We start from the raw sequence: 19,116 nt of genomic DNA, 5'->3' as shown, positions 1-19,116 counted from the left end.
CTATCACCGCTATCACCGCTATCTATCACCGTTATCTATCACCGCTATCAGCGCTATCTATCACCGCTATCACCGCTATCTATCACCGCTATCACCGTTATCTATCACCGCTATCTATCACCGTTATCTATCACCGCTATCTATCATTGTTATCTATCACCGCTATCTATCACCGTTATCTATCACCGCTATCTATCACCGTTATCACCGTTATCTATCACCGCTATCTATCACCGTTATCACCGTTATCTATCACCGTTATCTATCACCGTTATCACCGTTATCTATCACCGCTATCTATCACCGTTATCTATCACCGCTATCTATCACCGTTATCTATCACCGCTATCTATCACCGTTATCACCGCTATCTATCAGCGTTATCACCGCTATCTATCACCACTATCTATCACCGTTATCACCGCTATCTATCACCGTTATCACCGCTATCTATCACCGCTATCACCGCGGTCAACTGTATCTTTGCTGGCTGGCATAGAATAAGAATGATTGAAATTTGTTTTCTCTAACGAACGCATCTATTTCCTCTAATTTCTCGATCCACTCCAGTGCTAAAAGGATGATACTACATGTCCATGGATTATGAATGAGTGTTAATTAGGGGTGGAACGGTTCACAAAATCGACGGTTCGGTTCGTATCACGGTTTTGGGCTAACGGTTTTCGGTTCGGTTCGATATACGTTGCTTTTTATTTAAAAAAAACACTCAAAAATCTAAATTTTTTTTTTTTTAAATGTTTACAGTTTTACAGTGTTTACAGCCTTAAATAATGTTTGGCACACAAATACCGAACTGACTGAAAAATATAGGCTACATTTGTCAAAGTATTAACTTAGTGCAAACAAACAATATGCTCAGCCAGCACTAGACTTTCCTTTCTTTAATATAAACACAAAAAATCAATTTCAACAATGTTTAAATTCCCTGATTGTCAGTTCTTAATGGAAAGATTAGTTTTCCACTTGAAATTAAAGTGCAGTATTTGAAATACAATGAAAGGAATATGGCTGGATTTCTTATCAAAGGGAAAGGTGTCACTGTTATTTAAAATAAATAAACAAATGAGAAGGCCATCAATATAAATTGCAGCATACATCAAACTAACACACACACACTGTACTGTTTCAAAACAACACTGCTCTGTTCATTCTATTTTTAAAATATGTTTTTTTATTATCTGTCTACATTTATTTAGAATAACATTATTTAAATATTGAGTGCAACTGTGGTGGATTAACGTATATTCGGTGAGTTGGAACTATCTATGGGTTGGCGGGTCTGCAGGGACATTTTAGCGCGTGGGACCTTCAGCTCCGGTAACGTTAGGAGTTCATCACATTCAGTGGAAAAGCGGCAATAGTCCCGGTTGGAGTTAGTAAACACAGTTGTATGTTAGCCTTCTTGGATGTTGAATAAACGCCTATCATTGTCTTTAAACACCCCGCCTCTCAGACTCCCATTTCCTCCTCTGCTAGCTAGTAGCTACGATAACATTTCATTGACTGTATTAGCTGGCGGGCTACCGTAGTTAAAACGTGCGTTGTGTTGTACAAACTGCTAACGTTATGGCAAGATGTGTGTAGGCCTATGTAATGTTAATGGCTATGTTTTTAAAGTCGTAATGAAGATTGATTTATATTGCGCTTGCCATTTACACAAGCTGACTAGCACCTGGCTGCAGTGCTGCTGCTGCCTGCAGCCAGCGCTCACCTCTCCCGGCTCCGTGCCAAATGAAGTTTTTTCTCTTTTTATTTGCGCATCCCCTGAACCCTACGATACACAGACGCCCCGCACCGTGGAGGTCGTATCGAACGGTGTACGGTTTGAATGCGTATCGTTCCACCCCTAGTGTTAATTGAATGATATGGCAGCTTTATCAAGACGCTCTCTGTAGGATATCATACAATCTGTTTATCAAGGCTATGCTCACTGCTCTAATGTGTCTCGACTGAAGATAATACTTTTGTCTTGTGTTTCCATCAATGTGTCAACTTGTTGTCTTTAGACGTTTTTCCTCCTTCCCCTCTAACCACAGCCTCGTCCTCCGACACCCCGAAGGATGCCGGCTACAGGTCGTGCTACGTGCCCGGCGTCTCGGGGCTGCCCTCTCTGGACAACATCCCCTCCGTGGCCGACCTGGCCGCCACCTTCGCCGCTCGCAAGGAGGAGCGTCTGAGACAGGAAGCGGAGAAGAAGGACGCAGAGAGGAGGGTGGGCATCACGCTGCGTCTTAGTCCGTTGACCGTATCCACGCGGCGGCCATCTTGGGGGGGGGATGACATGAGTGACATGAGAGCAAAATGGCCACTGTGACTGTAAATATGGTCAATTAGTCAAGGAATCGATCATTAGAGTCTTGGTTAGCCAAGACATTCTTTAGCCCCCCCCCCTCACATGCTGAAGGAGTTATTTTCTGTCATATTATGTCTATCTGGCATCACATGGATATTCACAAATTAGTTGGTCTGTAATTACAGTAGCACTAGATCCAAAAGGCTCTTCTGCATGACTGGATTCATTGTTGGAAGAATAATTGGAAATGTGTATATTTTTATTATATTACTGTTTGATTAGTCAGCAAACCCTAAAAGACTATTATGGACTAATGATTTCTTTAGACAAGAACCTTGCTGTGTTCATAGAGACTCTAGTATGTTCTCCACATCAAACACTCAAGAACCTTGCTGTGTTCATAGAGACTCTAGTATGTTCTCCACATCAAACACTCAAGAACCTTGCTGTGTTCATAGAGACTCTAGTATGTTCTCCACATCCAACACTCAAGAACCTTGCTGTGTTCATAGAGACTCTAGTATGTTCTCCACATCCAACTCTCAAGCCAATAGCATGTGTTTGTTTCCTCCTGTGTGTGGTTGTGGTGATACTCTAGTCCAAGATGACTGAGGACGAGCTGCTGTGGGAGGATGCTGGGAAGAAAGACGAACCTAAACCACATGTCTGGGGAGAGGGACCAGCAGAGGAGAAACCAGAACCACGGGTGGAACCAGAAGAACCCCAAGAGGAAACGGACCTGTGGGGCGCACCGACGAAACCAACCACTACCACACCAACGGCAGGCAAGGATCCCTGGGGAGAGCCGACGCCTGCCCCAGTGGACCAAGATCCGTTTAGTGCACCACAGAATGGTGAAGATGATCCATTTAGTTCACCAAAAGATACACCGGATCCATTTAGTGCACCAAAAGATCGAGTGGATCCATTTGCAGTGCAGGATGATTCAGATCCCTTCAATATCCCAAAAGACGACCCATTCAACACGCCTAAAGATGATCCCTTCAACACGCCTAAAGGTAGTTCAGACCCCTTTGCTGCTCCGAAAGATAAACCAGATCCCTTCAACACGCCTAAAGATGATCCCTTCAATACGCCTAAAGATGATCCCTTCAATGCGCCTAAAGATGATCCCTTCAATACGCCTAAAGATGATCCCTTCAATACGCCTAAAGATGATCCTTTTAATACCCCAAAAGATGATCCCTTTAATGCCCCGAAAGATGACCCCTTCACTGCACCAAAACATAGTACTTACCCCTTCACTGCACCAACAACACCCCCTAAAGATGACCCCTTCACTGCACCAAAACATAGTACTTACCCCTTCACTGCACCATCAACACCCCCTAAAGATGACCCCTTCACTGCACCAAAACATAGTACTTACCCCTTCACTGCACCATCAACACCCCCTAAAGATGACCCCTTCACTGCACCAACAACACCCCCTAAAGATGACCCCTTCACTGCACCAACAACACCCCCTAAAGATGACCCCTTCACTGCACCATCAACACCCCCTAAAGATGACCCCTTCACTGCACCAACAACACCCCCTAAAGATGACCCCTTCACTGCACCTAAAGATGACCCCTTCACTGCACCTAAAGATGACCCCTTCACTGCACCAACAACACCCCCTAAAGATGACCCCTTCACTGCACCAACAACACCCCCTAAAGATGACCCCTTCACTGCACCATCAACACCCCCTAAAGATGACCCCTTCACTGCACCAACAACACCCCCTAAAGATGACCCCTTCACTGCACCAACAACACCCCCTAAAGATGACCCCTTCACTGCACCAACAACACCCCCTAAAGATGACCCCTTCACTGCACCTACAGAGGATCACTTCGCAGCCCCATCCAGCCCACCTCAGGATAGCTCCCCAGACCCCTTCCCTGTGGCGAGTCCACCCAGAGACGATGCTTGGAGTGCCCCAGCGAGTTCACCGCCCGCGACCGGCTCAGACCCGTGGGGGGCGCCGTCCACACCGCAGATGGAGACGAAGGGTGGCGATCCCTGGGGTGACGGGACCACCTCCCCCACTCGAGTGGTGGATCCATTCGGGGATTCGTCGAAGGCAGACAGCGACCCATGGGGAGTCCCAGGTAAGAGGAAGGCAATAATAATAATAATAATAATAGATGTTCAACTCTGCTTCGATGAAATGTATTGATTTTGAGCTCGCTTTCGATATATAAAATGTGGTTACTTTAGTTGGTTACTGTCTTTGTTGGGAAAATACTTTCGGTATGTGGAATATAACTGTTAAACACTTGAAATAATTAATAAATAATAAACCACAATGAGACGGTTTGTGGAATATACCGGTTAATAATAAATAATTTATTGATAATAAACCAAGATGAGATAGTTTGTGGAATATAACTTAATAATAATAAACTACGATGAGATGGTTTGTGAAATATTACTGTTAACTCATTGACTGCCACGTTGGGAACGGGATATGACTAATGTGCTGCCAACGCATTAAACCAATGGAGTCGCTCACCTTGTTTGCAGGGCTATAACTATATATATATATTATAGCTATGGATGCAATACTATGGCCCATTTGGCATCGAGTATCTCGTTCAAGATGTGAAAAAGAAATAATTTTCCCATTCATACATTGTCGTTTTATACCGTGGTGAATATAAGTATAGTTTTAGAGTGGTCTAGGGTAATTCCTGGGAGGCTAGTAATAGGCCGCGACGCATATTATACTTAATCCATTGGCATTTCGTACATACACGCTACAATAAAAAATTCAAATGCATATCGGTATATTATGTCCCATCATGAATGCATGAAAGGAGGGGGGGGTCGTTTCTGATTAACACTATGATCGCCGGGAACGAGTTTTCACGTCATTCAGAGCCATGCTCATTCTGCCGAAGACGCCGTAACTCGTCTTTGATGTCAATATTTCAAAAATCTGTCATCGAAATCATATTTCCTTTCCGGAGCTCTGAGACACAGTGCTGATCTCCTCTCAACTCTCTAGCGGTTCAAGAGCGCCATCTGGTGGCCGATTGGCAGATCGCCAACCGGATATTAACCTTTGAACCGGTAGTACTCGTCAAAATGTGGTCCGGCCACTCTCTATAGCTCCCGCGACTCCATCTTGAAACACTGGATAATAGATCGCTCGCCCTAACTCAATAAGTAAGGGATAATGTATAGCTACGAGGTCATTGTCGCAAAATAATTGACCGACACGTAGTTTAAAATACCGAGCCGCTTCGGCGAGGTGTTTTAAACGTCAGTGAAGGTCAATTATTTTGCGACAATGACCGAGTAAAGCTATACATTATCCCGCTTATTACATGGCTAACTTACTAACAATATACCTAATTCATTTGACAAATCGCAGTTGTTCTGTGGCTCTGTCAGCCCAAATAAAGTGATTATTATTATCGCGGGCAGCCTCTGTTCTGGCTCCGCTGTAATCTACACACACTCCGCTGTCAGTGCAGCCGCGGCAGGTGTTCTCTGATTTGCTGCACTGATGTGGGACATTATCCCGCTTATTACATGGCTAACTTACTAACAATATACCTAATTCATTTTACATCGACTCGCAACACTGGTTCTGGCTGCGTTCTGGCTCCGCTCGTCGCTCCGCCCCCTGTCATCGCCGGCAGCAGAACACCGAGTGTCTAATTGCACTGAAACAGTGTGTGTCAGTGGGCTTGATTGCGAACAGCTGCGCACAGCGGTCATTATTGAAAAAACAGCGGTCATTATTGAAAAATAATGACCGCTGTCGGGGGGCTATTGACCAATCACAAGCAAGCATTTCGGCGAATGTGAAAACGCCATGTAATAAACAACGTTATTTGGACGTATATACTATTATACAACCTGGAAATGGATCGGGCATTTCTACATCCCATAATCGAAAACGGTCTATCCACGCTGATCGTCCAACGGCGCGAGGAACATACGGTAAGATTCAGCATTATTTTCTAACGTATTCCATATAAACTGCTATGATGAACATATGACCCACTCTGGATGAATCATCTAACGCTGCCCACAGAATTATAAACGATCCCCCGCCCATCCGGTCATCATCAGATCATATGTAGATCATTCTAGAAGTACGTCCAGTTGAAATGTTTCATCTTGCGCTGATCGCTACCAAACTGTATTTCATCATCAATATAATGCATTTAGGGCTATAAATCACGTTCTGAAGAAAGCTGCAGAAAACGATAAAAACATACTTATACTTTAGACCAGGGGTAGGCAACCCTAGGCACGCGTGCCTGCATAGGCACGTGGGGGCATTTGCATAGGCACAGGGGGCAGCATTAAAAAAATAAAAAATAAAAAATGAAGATTATATATATATATTTTTTTTTTTTTTGCTTTGAAATATTATAGTGAAATATTTTGCACTGTTGTCGCATTTATCTTGTTGAAATCCTCCCACAGGTTATTTTTACTACCACATATTTAATTGAGACCCTTTATTTGTTTATTATTTCAATTTAGCTGGAAATACATTGCTACATCATTCAGTAACATTTGCAGAGCCTTATAACAAAAACATTATTACGGTCACCATTGTGACCAGTGGGATTAATCAACAAATTGTATTATTTATTTTTCTATTTCATTGAACATTGCACATGTTAAAAGCCATTTTTTTTACTCAAACTGTGAGTAAAGTCAACTTGTGTTCTTAAAACAATGACAATAAACATAGCTTTATTAGGTTGAAATAATGTGGTTGTGTACTTATTTTTCTGTTAACTTATTATGGATTGAAAACTGAAAACCTTAATGCACAGTAACTGAACTCAATATTTTTAAGTTCTGGTAACTTATTATTATATTTTTTTTTACAGTGTAGTCTTGCGATCAATCAAAACTTATTTACACGATATACCTCACATTCACCCTCCATTCATATCCTGGTGTTCTCCATTAGGCCTGTAGGTGGAGCTATGACAGCACACGTACAGTACACACACCAATGGTGTGTGATGTGTCCAAAAATGAATGGGCAAATGTGAGTGAAATGGTCGCACTGTATGCAGCTGTTTGTCTGCATTGCATCCCCCCCCCCCCAACTCAGATTTAGGGTTGATACAACCATCATAATAATATTGTTAATAATAACAATAACAATAATGATGTAATAATGTAAAAATTATCATTAAAAATACCTGATTATGAGAAAAAAAATTACGATGCATGGAATATTGTTGAGGCACACTAGTTACAACTATATTTCAAACAGGCACTCCATGTCAAAAAGGTTGCTGACCCCTGCTTTAGACCATATTTTAGTATGAATATGTGAATGAAAAAGTTTAACGTTGCTACACCCTGAACAATACATATAGGACATTGAATGGGCCATAATAATGGCAATGTAGCAATAGAATTTAAAAAGCTATAGCCCTGCAAAGAAGGGGAACTTCTCCATAGACAAATAGAGCTGGCGAGGGATGGTAAATTATGAATTTAACCCATGGCGATCAAAGTGTTAATTGATTGTCAATAACGGCATTCGTTAGTACAACAGCATACGCTGATCAGGGCGATGGCTATGAAAACAAAGCACAATCAAGCTGAAATTTACATTAATTTGCTCTGACCTGTGGCCGATATTCCAAAAAGAATATTCTAATTATTTGATTGCCATCTGGTAGATTGTATGTCCATTTGGGCCACGACATAACCCACCACAGCATAATGAATCGGGGGTCCCGAAAACTATTCAACGCGATCGGGTAAAGCCCTCAATCCAGGCTACTAGAAAAGTCCGCCCGGAGGAATTTCATCGACACACAGCCACATACACAAAGTCTCAAAGGGAGTGCAACATCGGCCGCATACCACCAGACGGCGGTATTGGACTTTTGCAATCTCAAACTCATTCCCTATGGTTACACAGGCTCCCTGGATGGATAACGATTGGAAATAGTGAATAAAATAAATAACGATCAAATATACTCGTTGTTGGCGTCCAACGATTGGCGGCCAATAACGAGTATACTCGTCGTTGGCGGGGAATGAGTTAATCATAATAAACCACAATGAGATGGTTTGTGGAATATAACTGTTAATCATAATAAACCACAATGAGATGGTTTGTGGAATATAACTGTTAATCATAATAAACCACAATGAGATGGTTTGTGGAATATAACTGTTAATCATAATAAACCACAATGAGATGGTTTGTGAAATATAACTATTAATCATAATAAACCACGATGAGACGTTTCATCAGAAAACCAGGAGAAAAGAATGTCTTTCCCTTCACCACTGGGAGACACGTTTTGCTGTAAGAAGCAGTGCTGTCTCCTAATGCTGTAATGTCCTATTCCAATTACATTTGTCACTTATAGTTAGGGCTGTCAGTTTATCGCATTAATTAGATTAATTAATTACACAGCAAATTATTACGTTATGAAAATTAACAAAACATTTATTTAAATTTCTTTTTTTTTAAGAATTTTATAAATTATTATAATTTTTTTTAATCTCATTCATTCCATGAGAACGTAGAATAAACATTTAAAAAAACGTTTTATTTAAATGGGTTTAAATTTGCATGTTCTTGGTATCTGATTCTAGGGATATGTTATAGGGATGCACCAATCTGACTTTTTCAGTCCCGATACCGATACCTGGGTTTGGGTATCGGCCAATACCGATACCGATCTGATACCCATTGTCAAAAAAAAAATCCCCAAAAAGTTACAAAATAAAATATTTAATCCACGTTTTATTTTATTTTATATTTAAATATATTTCGTTTTTAAGAATTGTAAAGGATCCTGTGTTTTTGATTTGTTGTAAACAAAGACAGAAAATAAACTTCAATCATTCAATTTTAATAAACTGTATGCTTCACTGTCACTGTGTGGAAGAGACTGGGATCATTCTTTTGTGCAACAAGGCAACATCAGGCTCGACTTAAAACATTACTTTCCTAACTTAGTGAAACTAAATGTAACAAATTAACACATAGATATAAATGTACTGAATGGTTATTTCTTATTTTATTTATAAAAAAGATTAAATCTTTTTACCGATACCCCATCCAGCTATTTTACTGATATCGGATCGGTGCATCCCTAGTCTATTACTAGGCTTGAGTAAATTGTAATGAACCAAATGAGAATATCAATTCAAATGTTTGTTTTTTCTGTGAATAACAGCATGCTCAAATTGACCAGACCTGAAAAATCTAAGCAAATGAATAAAGGGAAGATGATTAAACAGAAGGTTTTGTAGACACAGTACTGAATTCTGCCATCCGGACACATGCTATTTGAAATATGATTATAGAATATAAAATATCAGGCCTAAAATGGTTATGCGATTAAAATGCGATTAATTAGATTAATTAATTACAAATCCTGTAATTAATTAGATAAAAAAATAAATTATCGCCTGACAGCACTACTTATAATATTTAATTGTATTCAATCTCTTTATTAAGTTGTAAAGCCCTGGCCTATATTTGATTTCATAATTAGATTATATTCTATTGTGCTTAACTTAGTTCATACCAGGGCGCCCAAGTGGTGACCCATGTGACCCTAACCCTAACCCATTCAGGGCGCCCAAGTGGTGAACCATGTAACCCTAACCCTAACCCTAACCCATTCAGGGCGCCCAAGTGGTGAACCATGTAACCCTAACCCTAACCCATTCAGGGCACCCAAGTGGTGAACCATGTAACCCTAACCCTAACCCATTCAGGGCGCCCAAGTGGTGACCCATGTAACCCTAACCCTAACCCATTCAGGGCACCCAAGTGGTGAACCATGTAACCCTAACCCTAACCCATTCAGGGCGCCCAAGTGGTGACCCATGTAACCCTAACCCTAACCCATTCAGGGCGCCCAAGTGGTGACCCATGTAACCCTAACCCTAACCCATTCAGGGCGCCCAAGTGGTGACCCATGTAACCCTAACCCTAACCCATTCAGGGCGCCCAAGTGGTGACCCATGTAACCCTAACCCTAACCCATTCAGGGCGCCCAAGTGGTGACCCATGTAACGCGCTGCGTCGCCAAGCGTCCGACCCGGGTTCGATTCCCGGACCCGGCGCCCTTTGCCGAATGTCTTCCCCCTACTCTGTCTCCCGTTCTTCCTCTCTCTCTCTCTCTCTCTCTCTCTCTCTACCGGACTGCCCAGTAGCAAAAACAATAAAAATCTACCAAAACATAATAATAATAATACAAAAAATTAAAACTTAGTTTTTCATTTTATATTACACCACCTCTTTATTGTGATTATAACCTAACCCAGCACCCAAAGGAGTGAAGGAGAGGAGTTCTTTTTAATTTAATAATAATTATAATTATAACTTCGTTTAGGAGTTAGGAGTGAGGGATAATGGAGGTACTATCTAAGGAGGGGTCCGGGAGGGGGGGGTTCGAGCTGGAGCATGTGTGTGTAGGGTTTTAGAAAATAGGTATTAGGGGTATATCCTGTAAAAGGCATTTGTATAATTGTTAATTTCATTGGATATACACTGTATACGGTAAAATATTATTATAGACTTTTTTTTGTCTTCTGTTTCTGTACTTGCATGTAATTTTAGCCACCTTGACTGTTAGTTTCATTATGCATTGTGTGTTGAGTAACTTTTAATTATTTCTGTTTTGCAATAATAAAAAAATAAAAAAATAAAAAATTATAACTTCGTTTTATAACCTTTCATAAAACCCAAGGTCGCTTATATAGGGAAACAAAATATAAATAACAAACGGACACAACTTTCAAACTAAAGTGGGAAACCAACTCAGAACCAAGCATTTGAAATTACGTGGGTTAGTGCTTATAGCCTTATTTATAATAGCGTTCACTGCCAGACTTGGAGCAAATCAGCGTAGCTTAGCTTCATCACTGGAAGTGGGTCAGACTTTTACCCTGAAGTTCCCTACAGTCCCCTACAGTCACGAAATACACTCCAAAATACAACTCTAAAAGTTTATGGATACCATGACTGTGGTAAGTTTTAAGGGGCTAGCGTTACACAATAAATGAGTTAATAATAATAATACCGCGAGTGTGGATTCACTCGCCCAAACCCTGTAGCCGTACATCGCAGTCATGAAAGGGGCTAACTAGGTTGATAGTCCAGCAACGTTATGTCCTATTCATCAATCTCACAATATCCGCTAACGTTAAACAGATGGAATACAGCCTTCCATCTAAAAACATAAATTAAAACTTACCACAGTCATGGTATCCATAAACTTCAATCGATTTGATTTGATTTGATTTGATTTGATTAGGGATCCCCATTAGCTGGTGCGATAGCAACCAGCTAGTCTTCCTGGGGTCCACACACAAAAAAACACAAAAACAATCACCATTGCAAAAAAACAAAATTATTAAAAGTCAGTACACACAATGCATAAAGAACCTACTGTAACAATTAATATAGCTAAAATTACATTAGTGTAAAACAAAAACAAAAAACCACTTTACAGTGTTAAAAACAATTTAAAAACAATTTAAGATTATTTTTAAAAGTGAATCTACTGTAAATGCAGCAGAGGTTCCGAGGCAGGCCATTCCACAGAGTTAATGCTCTAAAAATAAAAGATCTCCCCAGAGCGCTGGTTCTAGGACCTGGCAATTCAAGCTGCCCACTACTGGAACCTCTAGTGTAATGCTCGTGCACAGTATTACTAAAAACAATCTGATTATGTATAAAAACAGGAGTCTTACTGCTCATGACCAACTTGAACAGCACAAGTATATTAAAAGACAATCTATTTTCAACGTTAAGCCAAGAGAGATCGGTTCGGATCCTTTGAATGAAATAAAGATGTAAACAAACACTGGCGTTAGCGTTAGAAAGTAGCACTGCGTTGCGTGAAATAACTGCGCCCAGAGAGGAGTGGTTAGGCAAAAAATTGTTGAGTATATTTGCTTAGAAAACGTAATTGTCGAATTCAATAATTTTTTATTTCTCCACATGGTAAATACACAGGTCACAACATGTTTAGAGGAACGTTTTGGAGTTGTATTTGGAGTGTATTTCGTGACTGTAGGGGACTGTAGGGAACTTCAGGGTAAAGTCTGACCCACTTCCAGTGATGAAGCTAAGCTACGGGGTTCCCACAGTACCTGGAAAACATGGAAAATATGGGATTAATTTTTTCATTTTCCAGGTATGGAAAGGCATGGAAACTGAGCAAAAGTGACCAATTACATGGAAATAGAAACAGTTGTCCTGGAAAATTTTATTGGAGTTTCAAGTTTCAAGTTTCTTTAATAGTTGTCATACAGAAGTACAGAATACTTTTATACAAAATGCTTCTTACTGTTGCGCTCCAGAGACTGTGCAAGACAAGATAAGTATGAAATAAAATAACATAGTAAAATTAGAAGTAAAAAAAAAGAGGTCACAGTGTTCAGTTTAGACATATGTACAATGTTCGATGCAGAATAGACGTAGTTACCATACAATATACAATACTGTGCAGTGTACCAATATACAATACTATATAGTGCAAGGCAGAAATGGAGAAATGGGACGAGGTGCAATTTAGGTACAATTCACAGTAGGTGTACGAGTTGTAGTGCAAATCCTTTATCAATAAATATAAGTGCAAGTGTGTTTGTGTGATCTAAAGTGTGGAGAGTGGGTGCTGCAGTGTGTTGTTTGTTTGGATGATGTGTAATAAAATTTAACTATTGAGCACAGAATTAACATGAGTTTATAAAAACCCTTTACATGTGAACAGCTTTTACTGTAGATAGAAATGGATGATCCCATGTTGTAGAGCATGCTCTTGGCATCCTATATTGGATGTTGGAATTTGATGCAGGCAACTTGGTGAGCCAAGGGAGCCTTGGCATCTACAGTGAAACTTGAGTGAAACTTCTTATGCAAGTTTATCCTCAAATGTAAGTAGCTGTGTTTTAACTGTGTGGTAAACCTGGGTTTATCAACGTTAGTTAGTAAGCAGTGCAATCTTTCAGCAGTCAGTCTGGAATTAATGTATGCATTCAAAAGTGCTGAATAAATGTTTTATGGGCCCATAATAGTGATTATTAATATTATTTAAGTTAAGTTTTGCCATAATCATGTCTTTTGCCATAATCAGGTAGCTAAAAAAAAAAATAAACATTATATATATATTTATATTAATAATTTTTGGCCTTTCGGCATTCGGTTTTCGGCCAACTGTTTCCTATTTTTGGTATCAGTTTCGGCCAAGAATTTCCCTTCGGTGCGTCGGAAACCCATTGGGGGGTGCGTCAGCTAGGTCGGGAGGTGACAGGGGGTGCACGGCCAAAAAAGTTTGGGAACCGCTGCTTATAGATCATCACTTAATATGGTACCTGGAAAATCAGGAGGTAGTATGGAAAAAAATTTCAAGGCAAGCGTGGGAACCCTAACGGTGCGGGCGTTCCCTAAGCCTAATGCATGCAGATAGACAATAAAGGTATGTATCTTCTTGTCTAACTCCAGGGAAGATGTTAAATAAGCTAATTCCCCAAAATGTTGGAGTTTTCCTTTAAAGCTCAATTTATCAAAACGTGGCACTTTACAGTGAACAGGAGGTCTATTTATATTAAAAACAATAAATAGTTTTTCATTTAAATGTCTGGAAGAGCTCAAACATAAAAATGTCAAATGATATTTCCGTTGCCTTTTTTGAGTTGATCTAAATGTTACTGATTGTGTTTAATGGGCACATAATATCGTCTCATATCGATCGCAGGCACCTGAATCGAATCCTATCGTATCGTGGCAGACTTTGTGATATCGGCAAATATCGCATCGTTGTCCAAATAATCGATATCGTATCGTATCGTGATGAAACTGGTGATTCCCACCCCTAGAGTGCAGTCAATAATGATAATAACAAACGTATTTATATAGCACCTTTCATACACGGATTGCAGTTCAAAGTGCTTTATATAATGAATACATAATAAAACAAGTAGCAAATAAAAGTTGATTCAAAATCAATCGATAACGCCGACAACATTGGGAAAGCCCACAACGTTAAATAACAATATTTAAATAATAAATACGATTGCGTGGGATCTCTGGGTGCCTGCTCAATATCCTCCTTGATTTTATCCAGAGTGATATTCTCCTTCCAAATATTCTTTCACGGTCACACCTGGCATTACGATGCAACAATTACTGCTGCCATGATCACCATCACACGCGCTTATTTACCACCATGTCTGTGAGGAAGGGGTTCTGTCAGAGCGTCAGGGCTGAACACAGAGAGCAGGGGTTCTGTCAGAGCGTCAGGGCTGAACACAGAGAGCAGGGGTTCTGTCAGAGCGTCAGGGCTGAACACAGAGAGCAGGGGTTCTGTCAGAGCGTCAGGGCTGAACACAGAGAGCAGGGGTTCTGTCAGAGCGTCAGGGCTGAACACAGAGAGCAGGGGTTCTGTCAGAGCGTCAGGGCTGAACACAGAGAGCAGGGGTTCTGTCAGAGCGTCAGGGCTGAACACAGAGAGCAGGGGTTCTGTCAGAGCGTCAGGGCTGAACACAGAGAGCAGGGGTTCTGTCAGAGCGTCAGGGCTGAACACAGAGAGCAGGGGTTCTGTCAGAGCGTCAGGGCTGAACACAGAGAGCAGGGGTTCTGTCAGAGCGTCAGGGCTGAACACAGAGAGCAGGGGTTCTGTCAGAGCGTCAGGGCTGAACACAGAGAGCAGGGGTTCTGTCAGAGCGTCAGGGCTGAACACAGAGAGCAGGGGTTCTGTCAGAGCGTCAGGGCTGAACACAGAGAGCAGGGGTTCTGTCAGAGCGTCAGGGCTGAACACAGCAGGCAGGGGGCAGCAGAGAGCAGGGGTTCTGTCAGAGCGTCAGGGCTGAACACAGCAGGCAGGGGGCAGCAGAGAGCAGGGGTTCTCAAACTTTGTTACACCGTGACCCCATTTTATTTAGGATTTTTTTTTGGCGACCCCACACTTAACACTTTCAGTGCCCGGCCATTAACATGGTAAAACGTGGTTAAATGCCAGGACCCACTTCAATGATAGCGTTGTGAACGCATAATCTCTGTCTTAAATTATGTGTCTAATCTGCCCCGTCACTTATCAATGACTTGTTTGCAGTCGACATTGTCGAAACGGATTTTTTCTTTTTAATCGGTTCATTTTCGCCCTCGTTTTTCAGGAAAATATATAGATTCCGTGATAAAAGGCATTTACTGGAATATTCTGGAATACACAAAAACGTTGTCATTTTTCGGCCTATTTATGAATCGTTTTCAAATAAACGCTAGATTATCGATAGTATATGTGTACTTATGCACGCTATAGAGGCGGGCTGAAATAACGATTCTCTCATTTCCTGATCGCGCACACACAGCCACACAGCCACACAGCCACACAGCCACACACACACACAGCCACACACACACACAGCCACACAGACACACACACACACAGGGCAAACGCTTATATCTCTGTGAAAATAGCTCTGATTATCCTAAGACTGGTAAAATAGATTCCTTACCTTAGATCAGATGTTATCCAAAAAGATTATTCCAATTCCTGATCGCCATTCCAAATATCGATCACGCTTATTGATTACAGTGTTGGGTACTGTAAATACATAATCCACGCGCTTTCCGGGCCGGCGAGCACAATGGATTCTTCAGTTGGCCTCGACGGAAAAGTAAAATGAGCAAACTGGCCACCCCCCCCCCCCCCTTCAGCAGTGTAAAGTAATGGGGTGCAGTTGAGGCTCGATTGATGAAATATGAATTCAAATCGCCAATAAAAAAAAAACGACAGACAAACGCTATATAGCGTCGGGGGCACTCAATGTGTTAATGTATCGCGTAATTTCAATGTGGAATTAAGGAATATCAAAATAAAAGCACATGTTGTTGAACTTGCCCCATTTATAAAAACGAGGCATATTTAGCCAAAATATGTTTCCAGAAAAATTGTTTTACATGCCAATGCGCGACTACCCACTGTCACCTACCCACAACCCCACTTTGGGTCGCGACCCCTAGTTTGAGAACCGCTGGCCTAGAAGAAAGAGGCTTGTGAGTAACTGAAAGGTCGCTGGTCTTACATCTACGGTTCTCACCATCCTGCCTAAGTGCCCTTGAGCAAGGCCCTGAACCCCAAAAACGACTCCAGGGGCGCTGCACTACAGGCCCTGACCTTTGACCTCTGATGAAATGCATATGTGTGGGGGACTGTGTGTAACTAGGAGGGATGTGAGGACTGTGTGTAACTAGGAGGGATATGATGACTGTGTGTAACTAGGAGGGATGTGAGGACTGTGTGTAACTAGGAGGGATATGAGGACTGTGTGTAACTAGGAGAGATATGAGGACTGTGTGTAACTAGGAGAGATATGAGGACTGTGTGTAACTAGGAGGGATATAAGGACTGTGTGTAACTAGGAGGGATATGAGGACTGTGTGTAACTAGGAGAGATATGAGGACTGTGTGTAACTAGGAGGGATATGAGGACTGTGTGTAACTAGGAGGGATATGAGGACTGTGTGTAACTAGGAGGGATATGAGGACTGTGTGTAACTAGGAGGGATGTGAGGACTGTGTGTAACTAGGAGGGATATGAGGACTGTGTTTAACTAGGAGGGATATGAGGATTGTGTTTAACTAGGAGGGATATGAGGACTGTGTGTAACTAGGAGGGATATGAGGACTGTGTTTAACTAGGAGATATATGAGGACTGTGTGTAACTAGGAGGGATATGAGGACTGTGTGTAACTAGGAGATATATGAGGACTGTGTGTAACTAGGAGGGATATGAGGACTGTGTGTAACTAGGAGGGATATGAGGACTGTGTGTAACTAGGAGAGATATGAGGACTGTGTGTAACTAGGAGGGATATGAGGACTGTGTGTAACTAGGAGGGATATGAGGACTGTGTGTAACTAGGAGGGATATGAGGACTGTGTGTAACTAGGAGAGATATGAGGACTGTGTGTAACTAGGAGGGATATGAGGACTGTGTGTAACTAGGAGGGATATGAGGACTGTGTGTAACTAGGAGAGATATGAGGACTGTGTGTAACTAGGAGGGATATGAGGACTGTGTGTAACTAGGAGGGATATGAGGACTGTGTGTAACTAGGAGGGATATGAGGACTGTGTGTAACTAGGAGGGATATGAGGACTGTGTGTAACTAGGAGGGATATGAGGACTGTGTGTAACTAGGAGGGATATGAGGACTGTGTGTAACTAGGAGGGATGTGAGGACTGTGTGTAACTAGGAGAGATATGAGGACTGTGTGTAACTAGGAGGGATATGAGGACTATGTGTAACTAGGAGGGATATGAGGACTATGTGTAACTAGGAGGGATGTGAGGACTGTGTGTAACTAGGAGGGATATGAGGACTGTGTGTAACTAGGAGGGATATGAGGACTGTGTGTAACTAGGAGGGATATGAGGACTGTGTGTAACTAGGAGGGATATGAGGACTGTGTGTAACTAGGAGGGATATGAGGACTGTGTGTAACTAGGAGATATATGAGGACTGTGTGTAACTAGGAGGGATATGAGGACTGTGTGTAACTAGGAGGGATATGAGGACTGTGTGTAACTAGGAGGGATGTGAGGACTGTGTGTAACTAGGAGGGATATGAGGACTGTGTGTAACTAGGAGGGATATGAGGACTGTGTGTAACTAGGAGATATATGAGGACTGTGTGTAACTAGGAGGGATATGAGGACTGTGTGTAACTAGGAGGGATATGAGGACTGTGTGTAACTAGGAGAGATATGAGGACTGTGTGTAACTAGGAGAGATATGAGGACTGTGTGTAACTAGGAGAGATATGAGGACTGTGTGTAACTAGGAGGGATATGAGGACTGTGTGTAACTAGGAGGGATATAAGGACTGTGTGTAACTAGGAGGGATATGAGGACTGTGTGTAACTAGGAGGGATATGAGGACTGTGTGTAACTAGGAGGGATATGAGGACTGTGTGTAACTAGGAGGGATGTGAGGACTGTGTATAACTAGGAGGGATGTGAGGACTGTGTGTAACTAGGAGGGATATGAGGACTGTGTGTAACTAGGAGGGATATGAGGACTGTGTGTAACTAGGAGGGATATGAGGACTGTGTGTAACTAGGAGGGATATGAGGACCGTGTGTAACTAGGAGGGATATGAGAACTGTGTGTAACTAGGAGAGATATGAGGACTGTGTGTAACTAGGAGGGATATGAGGACTGTGTGTAACTAGGAGGGATATGAGAACTGTGTGTAACTAGGAGGGATATGAGGACTGTGTGTAACTAGGAGGGATATGAGGACTGTGTGTAACTAGGAGAGATATGAGGACTGTGTGTAACTAGGAGGGATATGAGGACTGTGTATAACTAGGAGAGATATGAGGACTGTGTGTAACTAGGAGGGATATGAGGACTGTGTGTAACTAGGAGGGATATGAGGACTGTGTGTAACTAGGAGGGATATGAGGACTGTGTGTAACTAGGAGGGATATGAGGACTGTGTGTAACTAGGAGGGATATGAGGACTGTGTGTAACTAGGAGGGATATGAGGACTGTGTGTAACTAGGAGGGATATGAGGACTGTGTGTAACTAGGAGGGATATGAGGACTGTGTGTAACTAGGAGGGATATGAGGACTGTGTGTAACTAGAAGGGATATGAGGACTGTGTGTAACTAGGAGGGATATGAGGACTGTGTGTAACTAGGAGGGATATGAGGACTGTGTGTAACTAGGAGGGATGTGAGGACTGTGTGTAACTAGGAGGGATATACAAAAAGACTTGTGTACACTGACAAGTCATATTTTTCTT

The 19,116-nt window shown here is 41.8% G+C and overlaps 1 protein-coding gene across 1 annotated transcript in view; it reads left to right on the top strand.

Annotated features, from left to right (window-relative positions):
- The window catches only part of LOC311239738 (uncharacterized protein), a gene marked incomplete at both ends in the record, with an annotated part of 42,062 nt that overhangs the window by 13,789 nt on the left and 9,157 nt on the right, over nucleotides 1-19,116 (top strand). Inside the window, 3 exons of the mRNA XM_084338434.1 lie at nucleotides 2,058-2,233; nucleotides 2,913-3,564; nucleotides 3,736-4,434. Of these exons, the coding sequence (XP_084194560.1) occupies nucleotides 2,058-2,233; nucleotides 2,913-3,564; nucleotides 3,736-4,434 (1,527 nt within the window). The remainder of the gene's footprint in view (nucleotides 1-2,057; nucleotides 2,234-2,912; nucleotides 3,565-3,735; nucleotides 4,435-19,116) is intronic.

Source organism: Notolepis coatsorum, assembly GCF_963971535.1.
Source record: "Notolepis coatsorum genome assembly, contig: SUPER_13_unloc_1, whole genome shotgun sequence".
Classification (NCBI taxonomy): Eukaryota; Metazoa; Chordata; class Actinopteri; order Aulopiformes; family Paralepididae; genus Notolepis; species Notolepis coatsorum.
The sequence above is the reverse complement of the archived record's forward strand: the minus strand, read 5'-3'. Positions and strand labels throughout refer to the sequence as shown.